The 22,066-nt window shown below is 37.6% G+C and overlaps 1 protein-coding gene across 1 annotated transcript in view; it reads right to left on the bottom strand.

Moving 5' to 3' along the window:
• Window positions 1-22,066, bottom strand: part of LOC122815573 (protein mono-ADP-ribosyltransferase PARP12-like) — a 1,647,737-nt gene that overhangs the window by 1,208,693 nt on the left and 416,978 nt on the right. The window contains exon 5 of the mRNA XM_044088182.1: window positions 15,615-15,716. Coding sequence (XP_043944117.1) covers window positions 15,615-15,716 — 102 coding nt within the window. The remainder of the gene's footprint in view (window positions 1-15,614; window positions 15,717-22,066) is intronic.

The raw sequence follows: 22,066 nt of genomic DNA on the forward strand, positions 1-22,066 counted from the left end.
TAAGTGTTATGGCATGTAAGAAAGCCTGACTGGAATGGATCCATTAACTAACTGTAGCACTCTAGTTTCTTAAGGGTAATTTTCTCAAAACCTTTCCCTAAATAAGAAGGTTAGAATAGAGTAGTGATGATGATGGTAGTTATTTATTTATGTATTTATTTTCAATTTGATGACCTAGGAATTCCACTGGACCAGGAAGAGCCCGTTTTCAGTGGAGGCCCGTGGAGAAAAGCTCCAGTGACAACAAACAAACAAACAAAACAAAGAAGACATCAGCAGCATGCAAACTATACAGTTTTAAAAAAGTCATTTATAGCAGTTCAAACTATTTGTTTCCATAGAAGGTTTTTTAAAGGCAGGGATAGCTACGACCTCCTTCAAGGCTGGTGGAAAAACCTACTCCCTCAGTGATGTAGCCAAAATAAGGTAGATAAGACTCAGTGCATCAAAGCAAAATGTTAGATGGACATAGGGCCAGCCAGCCTGCTTGTTGTCAGCCACACAGTAGAAATGACAGAATTGAACTCATCAAAATCAGGAATGCTGAATGCCAATCAAGATGTTGTTAAAAGGAAAGATGGAATTACTGCATCACCCTTGGGAGCAACTGGATGGACAGCAAATACAACCCTGGGATCCCACCTGTGTCCCTGCTGGATGGGAGAAACAGGTGCTGACTTTGAGGGAACATAGGCAAAAATCTTAGCTAGGCTTATAAGGGCCTCTGGGCCAATAGCCTAGTATCATCCTATGAACCTGTCAAACAGGAGGCACCCTTGTAAACAAATGGGTGGACAGCAGACCAAACAGGAGGTAGTCAGGAAAAAAACAAGCAGCAGGCTCACCTTCTAAACTGGCAGACAGATTGGGGTAAACTGTCTCTCCACCAACCAAAAAAAAAAGAGATGCTAATCAATTAGCTGACAAAGACATCTCCTTAGACAGAAAATGTGTTTTTTTATTGCATTTCTCTGATTGATAAACAACACTTTTTATCATGCTCAATACTCTGAAGAACCACTCAGCATCAGCAGTTCTCCAACCTACAACCAGTCCTAAGCAAATAACGAAGGTCATGGTCAAACTACGGTTCATATTGCTTTACAGAGACTAGTGAACATGATATCGAAAATACGGCTGAAAGAGAATAAAAGAACTAAGAACCAAGTGAAAAAAATCCCTTGAGGAGCCAGTGCTCTGAATCTCTTGAAATGGAACTGCTTGTAGCAAAAAAAGGATGTCTCCAGACAAATGAAAGGCTTTAGTTAAGCCACAGTGTCAAACAAGTTAAGCATACCAATATAACAAATTTAAGGCACTTTTGTCCCAAATACCATAAAGACTTCATCAGAACAAATAGTTTTCTGCCTATAAACCTGCTACTTCAATATACAATAAACGCATCAGCTGATGAAAATGAACCAATAAAACAAATCTCCCTGACATAATGAAATGTTAAAAATGTGCTCAAATATAATAAATGCTTGCAAATATGAACATTAAAAGTTTTTTTTAACTTGTTTTGAAAACTTGTATTACCAAGTGACGTTACAAGGTAAAATTCTAAAGTTTTAAATAATCAATATAAAACAAATTATATCATAATAAAAATTAATTATAATGACAAATATTTTGTATCATCATAAAAAATATTTGTCAAAAAGAACAGATTAAAAACAGTTCTAATAAAACTTCATATATTATTTGTGTCATAAAAAGGGGGGAAGAACTCAGCATACAAGACTAATTCAAAAAGCAAAGTAGTATAAATTAAAAGTAGGATCAAGCACGTGTACTGGAAAAATATACAGTTACAATTAAGCTGATTTTAATTTAAAACTGATGTGATGGATACCACGTCATTAATACCTGGGAAAACACTGCCATTAGTTTTAAGTTGACAAAATAATTCTTTATATTCAATTGAAGTCTCCCAGGCACCTCCTCTTGAACTGTGTGGAATACTTTCAATAATGCCAAACTTAAAATGCTTGAAGTCTTGACAATTCATAGAATGTTTAAACAGAGCACTGTTGTTGTTCTGTCTTTTTATATCATGCCAATGTTCATATATTCTTCGCCTAAGGTGTCTCTCAGTTTTGCCAATGTAAACTGCGGAACAAGAAGTGTATTTTGACAAATAAACTAGATCATAGTTGTTGCAATTAACATGTTTTAAGGAGGTTTTAGTTTTACTTATATCGTCTTACTGAACTTCTGGGTCTTCCAATATAAAATTACATTGGCAACAAGAGCCACATTTCCTAGTGCCTAAATTATTAACAAAATTGTCTGCTGATGTTGTATGTTTATTTGAGTCTTCCAATAATCTTTACAAATTGGCAATAGTTATATAAAGAAAATGAGGGGAATCTACTACTGTAAAGTTGAACATTAGCTCTAAAAATAGCCCAGTTCTTTGTAATAATGTTACAAACCTCCTTTTCCATACTGAAACTATAAGATAAAATAAAGGCTCTCTCAAAGCCTTTGTGCTAGTGAATTTATACCTCCCACTATGTTACTGGTCTCAGTCAGCATTTTTCTCCCCAATAAGGGACACCCCCACCCTTGTAAAATCTCATTTTTATGTTGTCAATCATAGCTGAGGAATAACCCCTTTCAATAAACATTTCTCTTAGGATGTTGGCTTCATTAACAAATCTGTCTCTTTTGGAAGTCATCCTAGCTATCCTGACAAATTGTCCTTTCATTATACTTTTCTTGTAGTGGAAAAGATGATAGCTCGTATAATGCAAGTATGTATTGGAAAATGTAGGTTTCCTATATAGAGTAGATTCAAAGCCATCATTAGTCCTGGTGATAGTAACATCTAAATAATTAATTTCACATGGATGCGAACTGTGTGTAAACTTTAAAAAATTGGAAACTATTAATAAAATCCAGAAAATGAAGAATAACATCTATTGTACCTTTCGAAAGGCTAAAGATGTCATCCGGAAATCTAAGGTAAAGTTTGAAGTTTCCATGCTCAAATGACTAGATTTGCATATATTGGAGCACAAGAGGCTCCAATGGCTACAGCTTGGACTTCGTTATATGTCTCTCCTTTAAAATAAATACAATTGTCATCATTTTACAAATCTAAGCAAGCTTTTTTTTAGGAATACAGGTGAATAGGTCAACCACAGTAGTGAGGAAATATGTGGTCTCATACTATAATTCAGGGGTAATACAACTTAAAAAAAATCCCAGGTGGCCCCCAAAATGTGACTCTCCTGTTGGAAAACAGGTTTTAAAATTTGATCAATATAAACTCCAAGGGGATATGTCTTAGAATTCTGTAATGAGATTATTCGTCTAAAAGGTGGATGAACGAAATCTTTATGAAATTTCAGAATTCTGAAAATCAAAGGTATTAAGCGGTGTCTATTGGATAAAAATTTGTAAACTTGTGTCGGAAATGAATCCTTGTATGTGGCAATCTTCGAAAAAATAATATATTTTGTCTATATGCCACAGCAATTTCATTGTGTGATACCAATACGTATGTATGACTATTGTGCAATATTTCATGCACCTTAAATAGTCTGTGATGCCCCCACACTGGGCCTGTCAGTAATCAAGGAGCCTGAATTCTCACCACTGAAAATGAAGAGGGACATGCACTTGGAATACAAATGGATACACTCAGTATTTCCAGATATAGACCTCTCTGCATCAAGCACAATTTCCCTTAAGAGAACCCAGGGAACACACTCAGTCCAGGGGATGGTACTTCTGTATACCTGTCCAGACCCCCAGTAAGACCCCCCCCCATTTGCACAGCTTGGAGTTGAGTCCTTAGCTGGGGTTCCAAGCTAGGTCCTCGCCCACCCTCTGTGAAACCAGTCCTTTGTGTCCCTACTCCAAGCAGCTGACACATACTCTTTAAGATTTGATTTGTACGCGCATGCGCACACAGACACACACACACACACACACACACACACACACACACACACACACACACACACACACACACACACATGTGAAAGGTTGGCACAGATTTTGCCCAGACTACAAGGTAATTACTGACAACAGGGGTAACCAATTATACTGTGTACAAATTAATATTAATACAAATGGTAATGTTGACCAAATAGCAAGGCTTAGGAGTGGCCAAAGCTGTCACCAAATAAGCATGTACAAATACTCTCAAAGTTTAAATATTTTCTAAAAAGGACAAGCCACAATGAAAAGTTTAAATATATTGAATAATAAATAATAAAAGAACAAGAAAATACAAAATATCTGTTTACAGGAAATACCAGAGTTTCAGTCACTTGGAATATTAAAAATAACTCTGATGGAAAGTTTCACACAGTTATAGAAAAACAGTATTTAGCTAATCTCACTATCTATTCCTGATTGACTAAAATAATTACTGTTCCTACTTACAGAATAGAGCAAGGCAAGATGGGTGAGTGGTCCTTGATATATCCAAGACAGAATACAGAATGCTGCTGACTGAAACTTCAGTCTCCTCTAATATTAAAACATTATTTATGTACAGAATGATATCACAAACATCTGGGCATCTGACTCTGTTTCCCACACTATTCCCCATCACTAAAAACTACAAGGGTTTAGCTCCTCTGTGCTACAATACACACAGATAGAACATTGCTCAGATGTGGTGCAGTTGCTGGAAGTCATAAAACCATTTCACTCTTCCTACAGGAGCTACCAACTATTTTCTAGCACAGACATTGTGTGTCTGGCTCCATTCAAAACTGTGAGATAACATCTTTATGGTTTAACCCATGAAGTAATTTAATTTCAAAAATATTTTGGAAAGTCAGGTGGATTAAAATTACCTCTCACTTCCAGCATATGCTGTTACAATGTATATATTTAAACAGTTACAATAATGCATGTATATCTCTTTTCCTTCCAGCAAGGCACACTGTTGATACTTTTTTACAAAAGTAAACCTCGCAAATACATTTTCAGCACAAGCATTTGTACAAATCAGTTTGATATACAAACGACACATAATTATTTACAAAATTCAAGCTAGCTGTGCTGGCATATGTTATAAATCCACTGCCCTCTTTCACCTGGCATGGCTAGCAGTACTGCCTATCATCACATAGTCAATAATGTTAAAATCGCCACTCCACACCCTCTATCTGGTCTTATAATCCTTAGTTCTCTATTATTTAAGAGAGTCTTTAACAAAATTCTCTACTCACAATTTAAATTGTGTATCTTAAATGAAAGATTGGTTGAAAATTGTCTATGAATGTCTATTTCATACACCTTTTCAAAAGCGGATACTAGAGGATGTGAAGGGGGATTGTAAGAAGTTAACATTAACCTTCTAGAAAAGAAATTTTATAAACTTCAAAGTTTGCGACTGGATAATTCTTATTTTTCTGAATGTATTTGAACCTGGTGTGTCCCTAAGGGTTTAAGGTACAGCAAATTCCTGAATGAGACTCAACATGGTAGTGAATTTTTCCACGAGTCTACATAAATTATATCACAGCCCCACTTTTCAATAATAGCTATTATATTACTGTAGAATATCATGTTGCAGGTAGAAAAGATCAACATTTAATATATGCAAGCTGATATATGGCTTAAAGGCCCAACAATTCCAGTTCTGACAATAAAAAAAGTCTTTTGGCTTTTCCTGGTTAAGGGTCGCAACAGCAGAACTCAGGTCCACTAATGATTGGCAATGAATTTTTACAGTGTTGAGTTGCCAGCCCGGCACCCAACCTTCAAAGAAGGCACACCCACACATGCACAAACCTACCCGCATGTCTTTAAAGTGAATTTGACCATGGGGAGGACATGCAGACTCCACATAGAAGGCACTCCAGCCTAGAATTGAACCGGAGAACCTCTTGCTGTGAGGTGACAATGCTAACTGCTAAGTTCTGACAACAATGTATTGAAAATAATCTTTCCATTATTCTTCCACAACAAGAAAGTAATCTTTTGGGTCTAAATGACTCTGAGTTTTTCCCATTCCCCTTTCCCTTAAAGATGGGTTTAACAAGTGCATGTTTCCACTCTTGATGAATTTCCCCCATACTTAGAAGAAAAACTATTGAAAATCAGATATTATACAATTTTAGTCTATGTCTGATGACCCCCCCCCCCATGTGGGGGGCTGCACTGTAGGAAGAATTATGGCATTGTCAGTAGACTGCATGTTTTGTGACTGAACTATGTTATCATTCCCTGTAATCTGTGTGTTACATTAACAAAGCAGTGTCTTTGTTTTAGTACATATTCACTTTGAAATATAGACCTCAATCATTACTACTAATTCCATCTACTTCCTGTTCATTGTTTAGGTCCAGTTTGCATAACTCTTTTTCAATATATAACTATTTCAATATCTGAAGATATCTGGATATTACTAGCACAATTTATCATCCCTTTGAGGAGGTAAACTATTTTGCATTAGATTTTGTACATATATCTATAATCTGCTGTGTTTGAGAATAAATTTTAGGCTGTACATACAGTTTAGAGGGGACAATGAAGTACTCTGCTTGATGTGGAGAGGCAGTCTCTGGGACAAAAATGTGTCCCACCAAGTCCTACTGATGTCACAGATCAGGTTGAGGTTGCGTGTGTGGGTTACTCGAGTGGAGCATGACTTGTGGATATGCAGCAGTCCCATAAATGTGGGCTTTTAGATTGCTTTGTATGCCAGACAGAGGTCAGCTCTGAGGAGTCTGCATGAGACTGAGTAGAGGGAAAGGGCTTTTAGCCTATCTGTGTAGAGTAGATGTTTGAGGCCCTGGATTCTCCTGGTGAGGAACCTCTGTGGTCTTTCCAGCTGCTGCATGTGCTTTGTGAGGTACATGCCAAAAGGGGTATTCTTCTCAATAGTGAGTCTTATAAGGGAAGAATACAGGGATGTTATGACCTCCTTGTCCTTGGATGAGATATCTTTCCTAATGAGGTGGGCCATGAAGAAAGCCTCCCGTACAACAGAGGAAATATGGTGGTCAAAAGTCAGGTTGCTATCAATCTGAGTGCCCAAGTCCCTCACGACTGATTGTGTGCTTAGGACCTTGTTATCAATGTGATAATTTGTGTGGATGTCACTCTGCCCAAAGGGGATGATGATGCATTTTTTGGCATTCAATTTGAGGCCATGTTTCTGGCACCAGTTATTTGTTTGCGTGAGACCCTCTTGGAAGATGTCCACATCACTAGGGGAATTGATGACAGCACCCAGCTTGCAGTCATCTGCAAACTTGATCAGCCATAGCCCACTGATTTTGGCCTACACCTCAGAAAAATATATTGTAAACAACAGAGGCCCCAAGACTTATCCCAGGGGTATGCCACTTGTTATGGGGTGTACTGCTTGAGGTGGTTTCCCTTATTTTGACTAGGTGGTTTCTGTCAGTGAGACAGTTTGCTACCCATCTGGTAAAATAAGGATTGATGCTTAGTTGAGACAGTTTATCTATTATACCCTAGTGGGGAATAGTATCGAAGTATTTGGCCAGGTCAAGGTAGGCAGTATGCACTGTCTTCCCTCATCCATGGCTTTGGTGACTGTCTCAATGAAGTTGACCAAATTTAACTGGCATGACCTCTCCTTGAAGGAACCAAACTGTGTGGGATTGAGTGTTTGGAGGTTGCCAATGTCCTTGTTAATGAGGTTCATGATAATCAGTTCCATGCCCTTGGAAATCAGGCTAGTTAAGCTGATGGGTCTATAACTTTTTGGATCGGTGGATGCTCTACCTTTGTGCAAAGGGATGACAGTGGCTGTCCTTCACTCAGCTGGGATGAATTCAGTACTCAGGCTTTGGTAGAACAGGGTATCTAATGCTGCTGCAAGTTCCTGCCTGAGTTCATGTAGGATGCAGCCTGGGATGTTATCGGGTAACATGGAGGCTGTATTTTTTGTCTTTGAGAGGGCAGTGATGACTTGCTTCCTAGAGATAAGGGGAGAGGAGCAGGTGCTCGGGATGTCCTGATTTACTGATGGGGGAGACAAAGGGGTGAAGTTTTAACTGAACCTGTCTGCCAGCAGGTTGGCTATATCTATGGCGCTTGTGAATGTGGCACCATTGACCACCAGTTCTGAGCAGATCTGGGTGCTTCCCTTGATACTGCAGACATATGTGAAAAAGACTTTAAGACTGTCTTAAGTAGATGTGGCCAGTTTGGACTTGACATTTGCTTTAGAGGATTTCACTAGTGCTCTTATTTGCTTGTTTAGGCTAAGGAGAGATTGCTTCCAATTAGGCACCTGCTCCCTCTTTGCCCTGGAGAGCATTTTTTTTTCCTTTTATTACAGAATTTATTTATTGCAGATGTCCACCAAATAGGTTTACTCTTCCTTAAGGAGGATGATTTTGTCCTATCAGGTATTCCTGATTCAACTATATAAATGCTCATATAGTACTTTGGTGTAGGTTTAGACATTTGTGCCAGGTATGGGGGAGGATGTTGTGAATATGTTTATATCTTCCCTCAGGAGGTTGTAATCAGCTTTGGATAAGTTTTTCTGTTTGACCCTAGCTGGGGGTGGGGGACTGGGGGAGATGGTGACTTCAAAAGTGACCACTTTGTGGTTGGACCTCACCAGGGAGGATGATACTCTAGGGATGCTGTAGTGGCTACTCGTGTTGGTTAATACCTAGTCCAAGATATTATCACTTCTTCTAGGGGTGTCAACCAGCTGGTCCAAGGCATTTGCTTTGACAGAATCAAGGAATCTCTTGTGATTTGTGTATTTGCATGAGTAGGTCTTCCAGTCTATGGTTGGATAGTTAAAGTCACGCAGGATCAGGATAAAGGGGTGACTCTTAATAGATTCGAAGAGGTCCAGATAAGTGGAGTGTCTATCTTGAGTTAATGTTGGGGGGCCTGTAGCTAGCTATTATTTGAATGGGGGTCTTGTCAATGGTTAACTGCACCTGGAGTGTCTCCTGTGCATCATACTGTTTGACCAGCCTGGAGGTGTGTATGATTTAATATGTATTGAAACCACCTTTTGCTTTGCTGTTCACGGTTCGGGGGCTGAATGTGTGATAGGATGAGTAACCTGGTATGGTTGGGGTGCTCTCTGCAGTTTTGAACCAGGTTTCTGTGACTGCACAAATGTCAGCATCTTCCAGGGTTAAGAAGACTTGCAATTAGTTCAGCTTCATGTTTAGACTCCTAGCATTTAGCAGCATGACCTTTAATTTGTGTTTTGATGAAATTTTCATGTTGGTAGTTTTGACCTCATGGCATTGCCTAAAAAAGGCACTATGGGGGAGGCAAGAGCCTTTGCCAGAAGTCTGAAGCCCAAGGGAGACAGATGTAGGCCATCTCTGGCAAAGCATCGTGGTCTGTCAATCATGTCTTCCCAGGCTGTCAGGTACTGGATCCTCTTGGAATGACACCAGAAAGTAAACCAATTGTTAAAGTCAATCATTTTCTGTTTGTATTGAGGAATCTTTCTGGCTGACAGTAGAACTCTGCTTAAGGGAAGGGACTTACCTGCCTGGGACCCATATTCAGTGAGCTTGATCATGTGTCTCTTCATATAGTCCACAGAGGTACATCTCAAGTCACTCATGTCAACATGGACTGTGACAGAGTCATAAAGTACCTGTTGTTGAGAGACTTGAGTACATGTGTGATATGGTGGATTATGGCACCTGACAAACAACTAACCGTGACTTTCTCCTTGTCTAGCCTGGTGAGGAGCACATCTGTGTGTCTCACAATGGAGTCTCCTATGACTAATATGCTGGGTTTAGGGTTAGGCCTTAGTGGGTGTGAGACAAAGGTGTGTAGACTATGTGTGGTGTGTGCTGTGGTGGGCTGTGGACTTCGTGTGTATTTTTGTCTCAGAGGTCTCTTTTGTTTGGGTATGTTTTTGTTGAGGACCTCTGCATATGTGGGTGTGTGCTGTATAGGTGTGGGTGGTGTTTGAGGTCTGGTGTTTGTGTTGACAACCTTTTCAGTGCCAGATATACTGGCTTGTGAGGGAGAGAGCATAGACTCTAGATTCATAATGTAACTGCACCTCTCACAAATTGTGTTCCTATATGGTAGTAGTAGAGGGTTGTCCATATACATGGTGCAGTTGCTAAACTGTCTCAGGATGCCCATATTAACCACACTGGCAGAAGGAACCGTAGGAATTTGCCCATCCATATGTGTCAGAATCTGAGGGAGATAGCCAGACAGAGCTAAGCGGGTAAAGGGTGGAAGGTCTAAGATAAGTATTACTACTTGATCACCAAGTGCTGCTAAAGGAAAATTTGTAACTGGAATACCTTGCAATGGGTTAAAAATAGTGCAGCTGTGGTTCATGATGCACAAACAAGCCCAAACCAGCTCAAATGCTGGGTTTAAATACCACAAAAAATAGAAGATTCTAGTAACACAGAGATATAGCCAATCCTGCAAGCCCCTGCTTTCTTTACAATTAGTTTTTGCCAGACAAGGTTCAGGCAGCCTTGCTACTCTCACTAGCAAAGAAGATAGGCCCCTACCAACACAAGATGGCTGCCAGAAACACAGAAGGCAAACACAAGATGGCTGCCAGAAACACAGAAGGCAAAAACAAACAGCTCTGGATGTAGCAAACCTGTATACAAATTAAGCTACTCAATTTAAGGGTTAAGAACACAGTAAAACTCACAGAAAAGCACATATTAACCACTTACAGACAAAAACATAACTCACAGTGTCTAAAAATACAGTTAAACAGTAATGAAATGCAGTTAAACACATTCTTCTGTCATCTTTCCACTGACTCCAACACTCCAATTAGTTTTACATTGTGAGTGTTTTGCTTTCGCATAATCCATTAATAATCTTCTGTGCACTGGTTTAGATTTCAGTTTGGTAGAATTATCTCACAGTAGCTTAATCTTTATAAACCCCATGATCACTGCACATCAAATATGGTAAAACTTGACATGAAGTAGCAGTCATCCCCATAGGAATACAAACAATGTTCAGTATGCTCCATTGCATGGTAGGTTTATTTATAATCAGCAACAAATGTTGTTCCCAAATATATGCTGTAAATTATTTCCTTACTGATGCTGTAGAATCAATATTATTCCAGCCTGCGTCTGGTAAATTTAAGTTCCAAGGTACTATTATTTTCCCTCCTGAGTTTCATGCAAGTAATATATGAATTAATCAGGTCTATATTACGACAAACGCTTAAATGTTCGAATCTGTAAAGGTCGACCTTTACAGATCAAACAGTTAAACGTTCAAAGTTGTAAAAAACTAAATAAAAAAAAATACAAGGAAAGGATTTAAGCAGGGGTGCAAGCCCCCTGCACCCCCACACCCCCCGCTACTTAAATATGCCAACTCCGAGATCGCACTTCAGTGAACTACGGTGTGGAAATGGGAAATTTTCCATTCCCTACACTGTAACGTGATCTTGGTCTTAGTTTTTTATTTTGAGTTGTGAATTTTTTTTTTTTAATTTTTGTAGAAATTTGAACACTTAACTGTTCGATCTCTAAAGGTCGACCACTAAAGGTCGACCTTTAGAGATTCGAACATTTAAGCATTCATGCGTCTAATATAGACCCAATTAATCATGGTCATCAGGACTTGATTTTGGCGGTCTGAACACTCCAACCATTGTAATCTGGTCCAAGGTTGTCTTTATGGTCACAGTTATATACAGAACTGATGTTAACAAGAATAACAGGGCTCATAATTTCCTTCCTTTCTTAAATGTGTTCTATTTGCACTTTGCTTAATACTACTTTATCAGCCCAGTCATTAATTTATGTAACAACAGTTTAAAAGCTAGCCAATTGCACAAGTGCAATAATTTTAAGTAAGTCTGCATTTACTGTGAACAATAGTAAGCAAATCATCCAGCTTTTTAACATGAGGAACATACCTCTCCAATGTTATCAGGTGGTACCTTTATATATACACAACATTTAGTACACTGGGCAAGATGCTTATGCTTCAGCAAATCCTTACTGGCATACAAATTAAAAAAAAATCCATTCTCAGCTACTAACACAAAAAAATAAAAGAAAAAAAAAATCAAAATCAGTAACCACAGAATTCAAAGAAATTAAAACAATTAGTAATTTAAGTCAAACTGGTACACTGGCGCTCCTATTAGCTGTTAGGAGCATCAGTAACACCTTCTCCTTCAAAACATCCTTGAAACAGCACCTCTCCACTCTTTGGCACTGTAGTTGTAGTAACTTCCACCTTCCTAACACTTAACTCCTCTAACTTAAATCTTATCATCTGTTTATTCTCCAATTTCAACTCACTCTAACATATTGCTCCTGCTTAATTCATACCCCCCTCTTATACCTCCCACTCATTCCTCTATTCTCTCCCTACTAATAATATATATATATATATATATATATATATATATATATCTATATATATAATATATATATATATATATATATATATATGTATCACACACACACACACACACACACACACACACACGCACACACACACACACACACACACACACACACACACACACACCATTAGAGATTTCTAAATCGCCCTAATATTACTCAGTTTCTACAACCAATGCATCTAATACTGAACTGCTAGCCAACCTGTAATTATACCCAATACTCTTACTTAATATCATATGTACCTTGGACTAATCCTTCTGAACTGAGTCTTATATTATTTGCCTGCATCACCAAATTTTCATAATGCACTATATTTGTGTTTACACTGCTTATTATAACTAATCCTTTTGTTAAGAACAATTGTCTCCAAATATCTGCATTTTACAATATTTCCCTGCATCAGCAATGTTTCTGCAATACTATACTGCATTTATATTGCTTGTTATAACAATGTCTTTTGTCAATAACTATTGTTTCCAAATATCTCTGTACCATATATTATATTAATCATTTTTGTGGAGCTTTTCTCCCCAGGCCTCCACTGAAAATGGGTTCTTCCTGGCCCAGTGGACTTTCCTGGTAAACAAATATCAATAAATAAATAAATAAACTGCATAAGGAAATCTCACAAGCAGTATGCAAATGAATATTAAATGAAATAAACTGAGCTAAGTTTGTACAAGGGGGAGTACTTCATAAAGTAGTTATTCTAACCTAGCACACCAGTTGTGCCATTCACATTGAAATGCTAGATATCCTACATGTCACACGTGAACATTAGATCAGCTCACTATAGCTCACAATTGCAACTAATTATAACAATAAAAATCAGAGGTAAGAAATAAAACATAAATCAAAATAAATTTTGTCCTACCAAGCAGTTAGATAATAAATTACAACCCAACACTGGGTGGTTTCAGATAAGCTCTGGCAGAATAGCAGGATTCAAATGTGGACAATAGCCTATACACAAATATTAATTACTGTCTGACAGATAACCGTTTCACTTTTCCAGGATGGTGGCACTTGCAACACTACAGAATTCCATTGGGGCCCCTTTGCTCCAGCACACCTAACTATTTTCATTGGTCAAATGCATGAGAATACTTCAAGAGGAAGAAGAAATACTTCCAGAGGAGTTTTTTAATGCAAGACACCTGCATAATTTTGCATTTATTAATGAAGGTGACAAGTTTAAGTTTGTTTAGTTTTTGAATGCTGTTTCAATAGCAATGCATATGGATAACATTATCTGAAAAGGTGAAGATCAGAATCTGGAGTACGTTAAACAGGAAATAAGCAACAGTCAGCACATTTTCAGAGATATGAAGTACTCATCTGTCCTACTTAGCAAGAGGATTACACCATGGGAAATAAAGCCGAGTGAAAATAAACACCAGAGAAGAAGCTTTTGCAGCATTGGTTTTAGAAACAAAAGACAAGCTGAAGTGCAGAAAGTATTCATGGAAAGTGATACAACTGAAATGATTGCGGCCAATAAAAGAGAAAAGTTTTACAGGAGTGGTCAAGGTGGACTATATTAGAGAAAAAGGAGTTAGGCACCGAAGAACACTTTTATTAAATTACAGAATGTAATGATTTTAATGAGACTTAAGAATAATATGAACTAATTAGTTTAATTTATAGGCAGATAAGGACTTTAACAACATTTTAGCTGCACATCCAAACACTGGCGTACTAAAGAGACAGAAATTTGAAGGACATATTATGTAGTAGTGTCCCTGGAAAGATTAAATATGTTGCCACAAGGGGTACCTGCCCTAGTGGAGGCTGCAAAGTATGTTGAACAGTACAAAATCCAATAAAAGGATTATTGGATTAAGGCTCTATGCTAGAAAAGATCACACCTGCTACAAGACACAAGTACCTTTTTCATAACATGGTAGCAGTCCCAGTAAATATTATAATATTGGTCAAACCCAAAAGGCAGCAAGGAGCTATATTCTGGCATCTAAGGGACATAATGTCAAACAGAATGACCAATGATATCTCTGAGCACTTTTAACACCGTATAAGTTTCTGATTCATCATCTTTGAAATTTTTGGTTTTGGATGAACTAATGCTAGGGGACAGGGGAGATGTGGAGAGGAAATTAGGAAAGTTAAAGCATGATACACATCAAAACAAAATCCTGTTCAAAATGTTATTAATTCAGCTTTAGATGGGAGAGTTTTATTTTTCTGGATTACTTACTATAGGCATTTTGTAGAAATGAAAAATGAAGTAATTTCTTTTAAAGAAAATGGGAATGTGTACACAATTATTTATTGGTTAATTGAACTGATTTAAGGCAAATTGGAATGTGTACACATTTATTTATTAGTTAATTAAATTGATTTAAGGCAAATTATATAAAACATAAGACAAATTGCAGCTCATATCTCATAGAAATTAGCAGCTTTAATTAAAAACTTTAATATAAATACACTCTGTTTTTGCTGTAGATATTGTTTATGTAATCCACACTCCTGAATGAACTTTTAATTTGCTCTAAAATCATGATCTTCAAAACACATTCTGATCTGTGTACAGCACTAAAATGAACTGTACAAAGGCTATATTTATTATTTCCCCTTATATTTCTAAAATGTTCTTTAATTTTTGTAACAAAAGCTTTGGTTCCCATATATAAAATAATCCACATGGGCATTTTATACCATAACTCGCCCCCAAACTCTTGCAGCTATAACTGCCCAATATACTCATATCTACACTATTTATTTTATCCAGCCTACTACTTACAAGTGGACAAATCACACACATACCACAAGGGGCAGTGCCCCTGGTCTCCTGCATATGTGCTATGCTTAAAATAGCCATAGAAAATACATTTTAACAAAAAGTCTGAAATATTTTTCCTCTAGTGAATGAAAATACAGGACTTTTATATAGAATCTTACATAACTTATGGTAGAATCTCATTGTTAGCTTATTATTAAGCCATTAAAACAAGTTATCTGAAGTTTGCAGTTAAACCATTCATTCACTGAGGAAGTGTCAGGCTGCCACTGATTAATGAAAAGACAACAAAGAGTTTCACAGTAGATATAAACAATTTTAAGTGGAATTCTAATCAAATCACAACTGACAAAAAATAAACAGAATTATATGTAAAACTGGGAATGAGTGAATGGGAATAGTACATTAACATAAGGCTATCAACACTGTACTTTGACAATTAAAATCATTGCATTACTCAAAACTACAAGCTGACATTATTAGCCTACCTTTATAGCGACAATTTTTAGCAATATAGTTCACACATATTTCTCCATTGTCTGCATTTCTCTTGAGGTTTTCAGAGGCCTGGTGAACAAAGTGTTTTGGCTCTACAGAAAAACAAGAGTAAATGATTAGAAAACATCTTTGTAACCTTCTACCTTCATTCTAGAAACTGCTTAGCTACTTCATGTTCATTATCTGTGAACTTCATAGTACTTCTCAGGGGTGATTTACAAATCTTTCGTGACCTTACTAAGGCCTTTGACATTCGCTCCCTATGTTGACATCATACCTATATGTGGTAAGATGGGTCTAATTCTAATCACTGAAATTACACTTACCTGAAACCTGCTTAATCAAGACAACAACACCAAGGTTTAATAAACCGAACGTTCAAATTACTGGATTTTTTAACAGGGAATAGAAGCACTTGACCAACATGGGGAAATTTGCCCTTTTCCCCACTGTACTGCAATCCTGGAGTTGGTATATTTAGTTAGGGGGGATGTGGGTGTGCAGCCCCCACATTGGGGGGTGTATCCCCCACCTGGGTAAGTTTGACATACTGCTTTGTGTTTTTAGGCTGAATGTTGGCCACGTGCCTTCATTTCCTGTTTAAAAATCCAGAATGTGAACATTCAGTTTGTTTAAACTTCGGTGCTGTTGTCTCAATTAAGTAAGTTTTGGGTAAGTGTAATTTCTGTGATTAGAAATTGCCCTGGTAAGATAGATAGAAAATCGTCTGAAAGCAAGAACCCACATAGTGCGAGTTGCAGGTGATTGATTTTTACCATTTTTATGTGCCCTTTACTCCATAAAATGTTTGATTTCTGGTAAATTACTGAAGCTTATAGTCAGTCAGTAATGGAAGACATTAGAGTTGTATACTTTTTATTGTTCCAAGAATGAATACAAAACCTGTTGTTCTATTGACTTTTAAAGTGAACCCAAGTAATATTTAAAAATTAAGCCCTGATTTTGAATTTTATCTGTCCCTTATTTTGGGGTTTGTCTCCAATTCTTGAGCAAAGAAGATGAGAGGTACACCAGATATTCATACCTCACAGCTATCCAAGATAACTATACCTCATATATTTTTTATGGGTTTTTCCACACAAATTGTGTGGTTTTCTGGTGTGTAGTCACAAAAACAATTATAGATATTTGAGTTTCAGACTCCATATCTTTTAGAAAATACATGGTACTGCAGGACTTGCTATTCAGTATAAGGTACATAAATATATAATGTGACTGTGTGGCCCTTATTTATTTTTTTAATAACAGTCTGATATCTGAGAGGTACACAAAGTAAATATAATTGCTGGGGATGTCTGTGGAGGAAACTGATTGCTGTTTGCTCATTATTCTAGCTTTGCACAACTGATGTGATCTGTCTGAAGTGACCTAGAGTACTTCAAAGTGTGGCTACAGTTTATGTGGCACAGAGATAAAATACGTTATATCGCCATCATTTTTACTGAAATCAGACATCTGAAGTGTATGAATAAGTATTTAAAACTGCATGGTAGGGGCTGTCTGTGGATGAAAATGCCTGACTCTCTTGTTGTTTGCTCAGTTTAAACTGTTACTAATCTTGTCTTACAGCAAGTTTCTGTGAGTTTCAGTGATGTTAATGCAGTTTTAGATTGTATGCACATTATTTATTGCACTGGTAAATGCATGTTATGTTTAGGTTTATATTCACAATTGTGGGGTTTCGTTATAGCATATGCTACGTGCATTGACCAGGAGGGTCCCGGTACTTAGACTGAATTGGGTTTCAGTCATAAATGCATAGCAGGGGGTGGCCCTTCAAATAATGGATATGTATGTCTGACAATTTGCATAAACATATATGTGTGATTAAGTGTATTCTTTGGTACTAAACAGAAAAGTTAAAATATAAAACAGTGTAACATATCTTACACTATGGGCAAATCAGGCAGTAAAATCATCAAACCCTCTGTTGGTTTTCCAGCCCATTACATGTACTGTAAATATACGGTGAAATCTTGTCAGTACATAGCATACTGTCATAAACTAACTAAACCAAACAAAGATTTATGCTTTCCCGAGAATGGAATTTTTGATAAGACTGAAGTACTGCATTTACGAACAAAATTACAGCATGAGGGTAATAAGATATAAAAAGTGATCAGTAGAAAAGTTAAAATGACTGTTATACTCAAAAGTTTAAAAGAGACAAAGAATCCACTGTAAAGGAGTTAAAAGAGAAAAATGAGAAATTGTTATAACAAGTTAAAGAACTCAGAAGTGCAGCAAAAGCATGCAATACAATGCCAACTGCTCCTTTGTATCTGGGTAAAATGATCAGCTTCTCTTCCTCCCTCATCACAGAAACAATCAGGTTCCTCACTCATCCAAACAAGACAGAGGACAGTCTACAACCCTGTGCAAAACTGTATCTATACGTGTCACTCCTTCGGCACCTACACACTTAGCATCAGCCTCACCCTGAGCTTTCTATGTTCACCCCAACACTTCGTCCTCTGACTCAGATGGAAATGACAGCATTGCACAACAAGATGAGGAAGAATATCGAGGTAACAAGGTGCATTTTATTTGCCAAAAGACAAGACAGACTGAAAAACAAAAAGAAGAGACTGATAATTCTCTATAATATCCCAGAGAGATACTATATCAGGATGGCACTACGACATTAGTCCACAAGCCTTGGACACTTACTGATTTCCATACTATAGTTAAAACTTTTCCTTATATCAGACAAGACCCACAAAAGTTTAAGGATGAATTATGCATTGTTATTCAAATATATGAACCCACCCTGGCAGATTTAAGGCAGCTGTTGCCATAGTCCTGCTTGATAAATATGACAAATTAAAAGACAAAGCTGGATTGGCCCCAGCAGGGGATCCAAACTACTCAACCGCTGAAGGAAAGAGGGCATTAACAGATGTCAGACAGAAGTTCTTATAATAAATTGTGACAACTGGGATAAAATTATTGCATGTAAACAAGGTAGGGGAGAAACACCAGCTGATTACTTTAGCTGACAAAGTATTTCCAGCACATTCTGGTATCACAAATCCAATGGCAAACATTAAAGTAGCTTTTAATTGTGCTTTTGTGCACAGATTCTTACCTAATGTGCAGGTATTAGTAAAGCAAAACCAGGTCACTTGGCAGGAGGAGGAAATAGGTAAGTTAATAAACTATGCAGACCACTACATGGATCAAGAAGCTAAAAAGAGAAGAGATACAGAGGACAAACTCATGCAACTGCAGATGCAGAGTTTTGAAAGAAGGGGTAGAGGCAAGGGCGGAGGTAGGCAAGGTAGGAAAAGTATAGGAAGAGCAACAAATGTCCAGCAAAATCAAGCTGGGAGGGGGGCTTGTCACAACCATGGACAAATGGAAAATTGGAACAGAGAATGCCCTAATCAACAACAGCAACAAAAGAAATGCAGCACTGGCAAAATCAAAATCCATTCAGTATTTCTCTACCACCCCAACCCCCTGAGTGGCAGCAAATGTCAGCAGAAATGTAACAACACTGGGGGGAAAGGATGAGGTACATATAAGAGCGTTAATGCAATTAGATCAAGAAGGACCTTTTGTTAAGTTAAAAGTAGGACAAAAAGATGTTCTGTTTTTGACTGACACTGGTGTGACTTGATCTGTGTTGAAAATAAGTGACCAGAATAAAATTCCAGTATTATCTGAAAAAGTATCAGCAGTGGGTGCCACTAACACTCCCACTGTTTTTCTGTATCTAAACCTATCCCAGTCTCTTTAGGACTGATTGAAAATAAACGTGTCTTTCTATTAAGGACCTTGGCTCCAGCTAACTTAATGGGTAAGGATCTCCCTTGTAAATTAGGGTGTACTATCTTTTGCACTGCAGATGGTGTTTATTTAGATGTACTGTCAAATCTGAAGAAGAAGTGAGTGTCGTATTTAGAATTATTGATGAAAGAACAGAAGAGTGGATTTTTCACTTCAGCAGGTACTGAAATAAAAAAAATAGAAAGTTTTTAAAAGACTTATTAGATGCTTTGCTGTTACCAGGCTTTACCAGTGGTTAAAGTGCAAGCTCATTTAAAAAGAGACTCTGTCATTATGAAAGGTAACTGGTTAGCATATTATGCAGCCAAACAAGCTGCTGGTGTAGATGTCCCTGTCACTAAAAAATTTGTTTTGCAGAAAGTATCCACAAAAGCTGGCAATCCTTTTAATTTTAATGATTTGATTACTTTACAGAATGAAGTTTCAGAGGCTGAGAAAAAGAAGTGGATCAGTGAGGGTAATAAAATGTATGCTGAGACACTCTGATAGCAGGATAGTAGCACCTTTAGCCATAGTATCCTGGTTGGTAAGGACAGATGATGCCAGCTATTTTTCATTTTTTCCCTACACCGGCAAGTAGGTTGCAGAATAACAGGTTCACAAGCTAAAACAGCAACAAAACTACAAACTGAAGTAAAAGCCACAAAAGTTCCATAGCTTACAAACCCCAGTCTGTTCAAAACAAGATGAAAATCTCCAGAAAATGCTGTGTAATGGATAGGGCCGTTAAAAAACCCTCTTTAATAAAGAATATTTAAAATAAGATAAGCGCTTTTGTTTTGTTTCTCCACAAAACTTCATCACATAAATCCAAGGAAGTAGGACCAAGAATTTTTATAAGACATCACACCTCAGCAGCCAAAGTGGCAAAATTGAGACAGGGTCTATATTATAAATACGAAAGCTGTAACCAGTGAATACATGTATATCGACACATAAAGATCGATGTACAAAAAGAGCAAAATACGTAATCGGCGAAAATGAAAACGCCGAATGTATTTTGTCAACCAACAGCGCCATGCAGGTAAGCTCAAACTTAAGTAAATAAAATTAAATTAACACACTTTTGCAGGGGGGCAAGCCCCCCTGCACCCATCCCATGTGAGGGGCTGCACCCCCCTACTTAAATATACCAACTACAAGACCGCACTACAGTGGGGAAAAGGATATATTTCCTTATCTCCACGATCACTCTGCTGGCCAAGCAAATATGTTCGGCGTTTTCATTTTTGCAGATTACGTATTTTGCTATTTTCGTACATTGACCTTTATGTGTTGATTGAGATTTCATGTTTATAATATAGACCCTGAGACAGTGCCCCCTTAAAAGGAGGCTTGCATTATCTTCTTAAAGCCTTTAATTTTAACAGACTGGAAATGGAGATACATTCATTAATACCTGGCCAAACATCAGCTTGAAACACCAGCTGCCAAAATGCTTCCCTTCTTTCTAGAAATAAATGCGACCAGCCTTTTCCAGTCCCTTTGTGGAGCTGCTTGACAACTACAAAATAAAAGTAATGGTCCTGAAATTCTGTTACATGTTTAGCCATGGCATGTTGGCTTTTTATCCAGAAAGAGTCACCCACTTGGATCCATTTACAGAACAAGCATCGCCTACATTTGATCATTCTACAAACATTACTGGATGCATTGCAATTAATCATTGCACCTTCTAACATCTTCTTTATGTTCTTCCCTCTTCCGAAAACCACTGAAGGGCATTCTGGAAGTAGTTGTAAATGTACCCTATTTTCTTTAAATAAACATAAATTTTTCTTAAGTATCCATCTTATCGTCTGATGGTCTTGGTTAAAGTCGGTAATGAAGACACTCCCGGGACTGTTATCTTCTTTGCCAGTTTCAATTATTAACAGCACCATTATTATTGAGTACCAGGAAATGTTAAATAACTGAAAGAAATTAAATCAAGCATACAGGTGGATAACTTCCTGGCATGTTTATAGAAGGAAGAATCAATACTGAAGAATTGAACTACCATAACAATATCTTTCCTGTAATGCCTACAATTTTTAGGATCCCCAAAACCCACAAGGACTTTTAATAACCCTCCTACGAGCCCTATTGTAGACGGTCAGGTATTTGTCACTCCGGCATGCACTAAGTTTGTAGATTATAAATTAAAAGACATACTTAGCACTGAACCACAAGTTTGCAAAGACTCCTGGGAGCTCTTAAAAATCATCAATAACAGCACCCACATGGAGAAGTCCCGAACAGACCCCAACCTGGCTAACAACAGGCAAAACAACGCTCCTACTTAACAATGAACTTGTAAGCTACCCTAAAAATTATAGACCAATAACTTGCTCTTCCTGTCCTAACTTACAATTTTGGAGTGAGTGACTGGCCCCAAAATGTGCTGGATAGATTAGACAGGAAAACAAGAAGGATGCTTCATGCTCACCAAATGATTTATAAAATTCAGTGTATACCAAGATTATATATTCCCCATTTTGAAGGAGGGTTGGGCCTCCTTGAAATTGATTACATGTCTAGATCTGCAGTTGTGGGACTCCACTCATATCTGCTGACCTCACAAGACCCAAATGTAGCAAAAGTTTTGAAACATGAGGAGAATAAATCTAAGATGACTTCTCTGCTTAAT

The sequence above is a fragment of the Protopterus annectens genome, chromosome 11.part0 (genome assembly GCF_019279795.1).
Source record: "Protopterus annectens isolate FY-2018-M chromosome 11.part0, PAN1.0, whole genome shotgun sequence".
In the NCBI taxonomy this organism is placed as follows: domain Eukaryota; kingdom Metazoa; phylum Chordata; order Ceratodontiformes; family Protopteridae; genus Protopterus; species Protopterus annectens.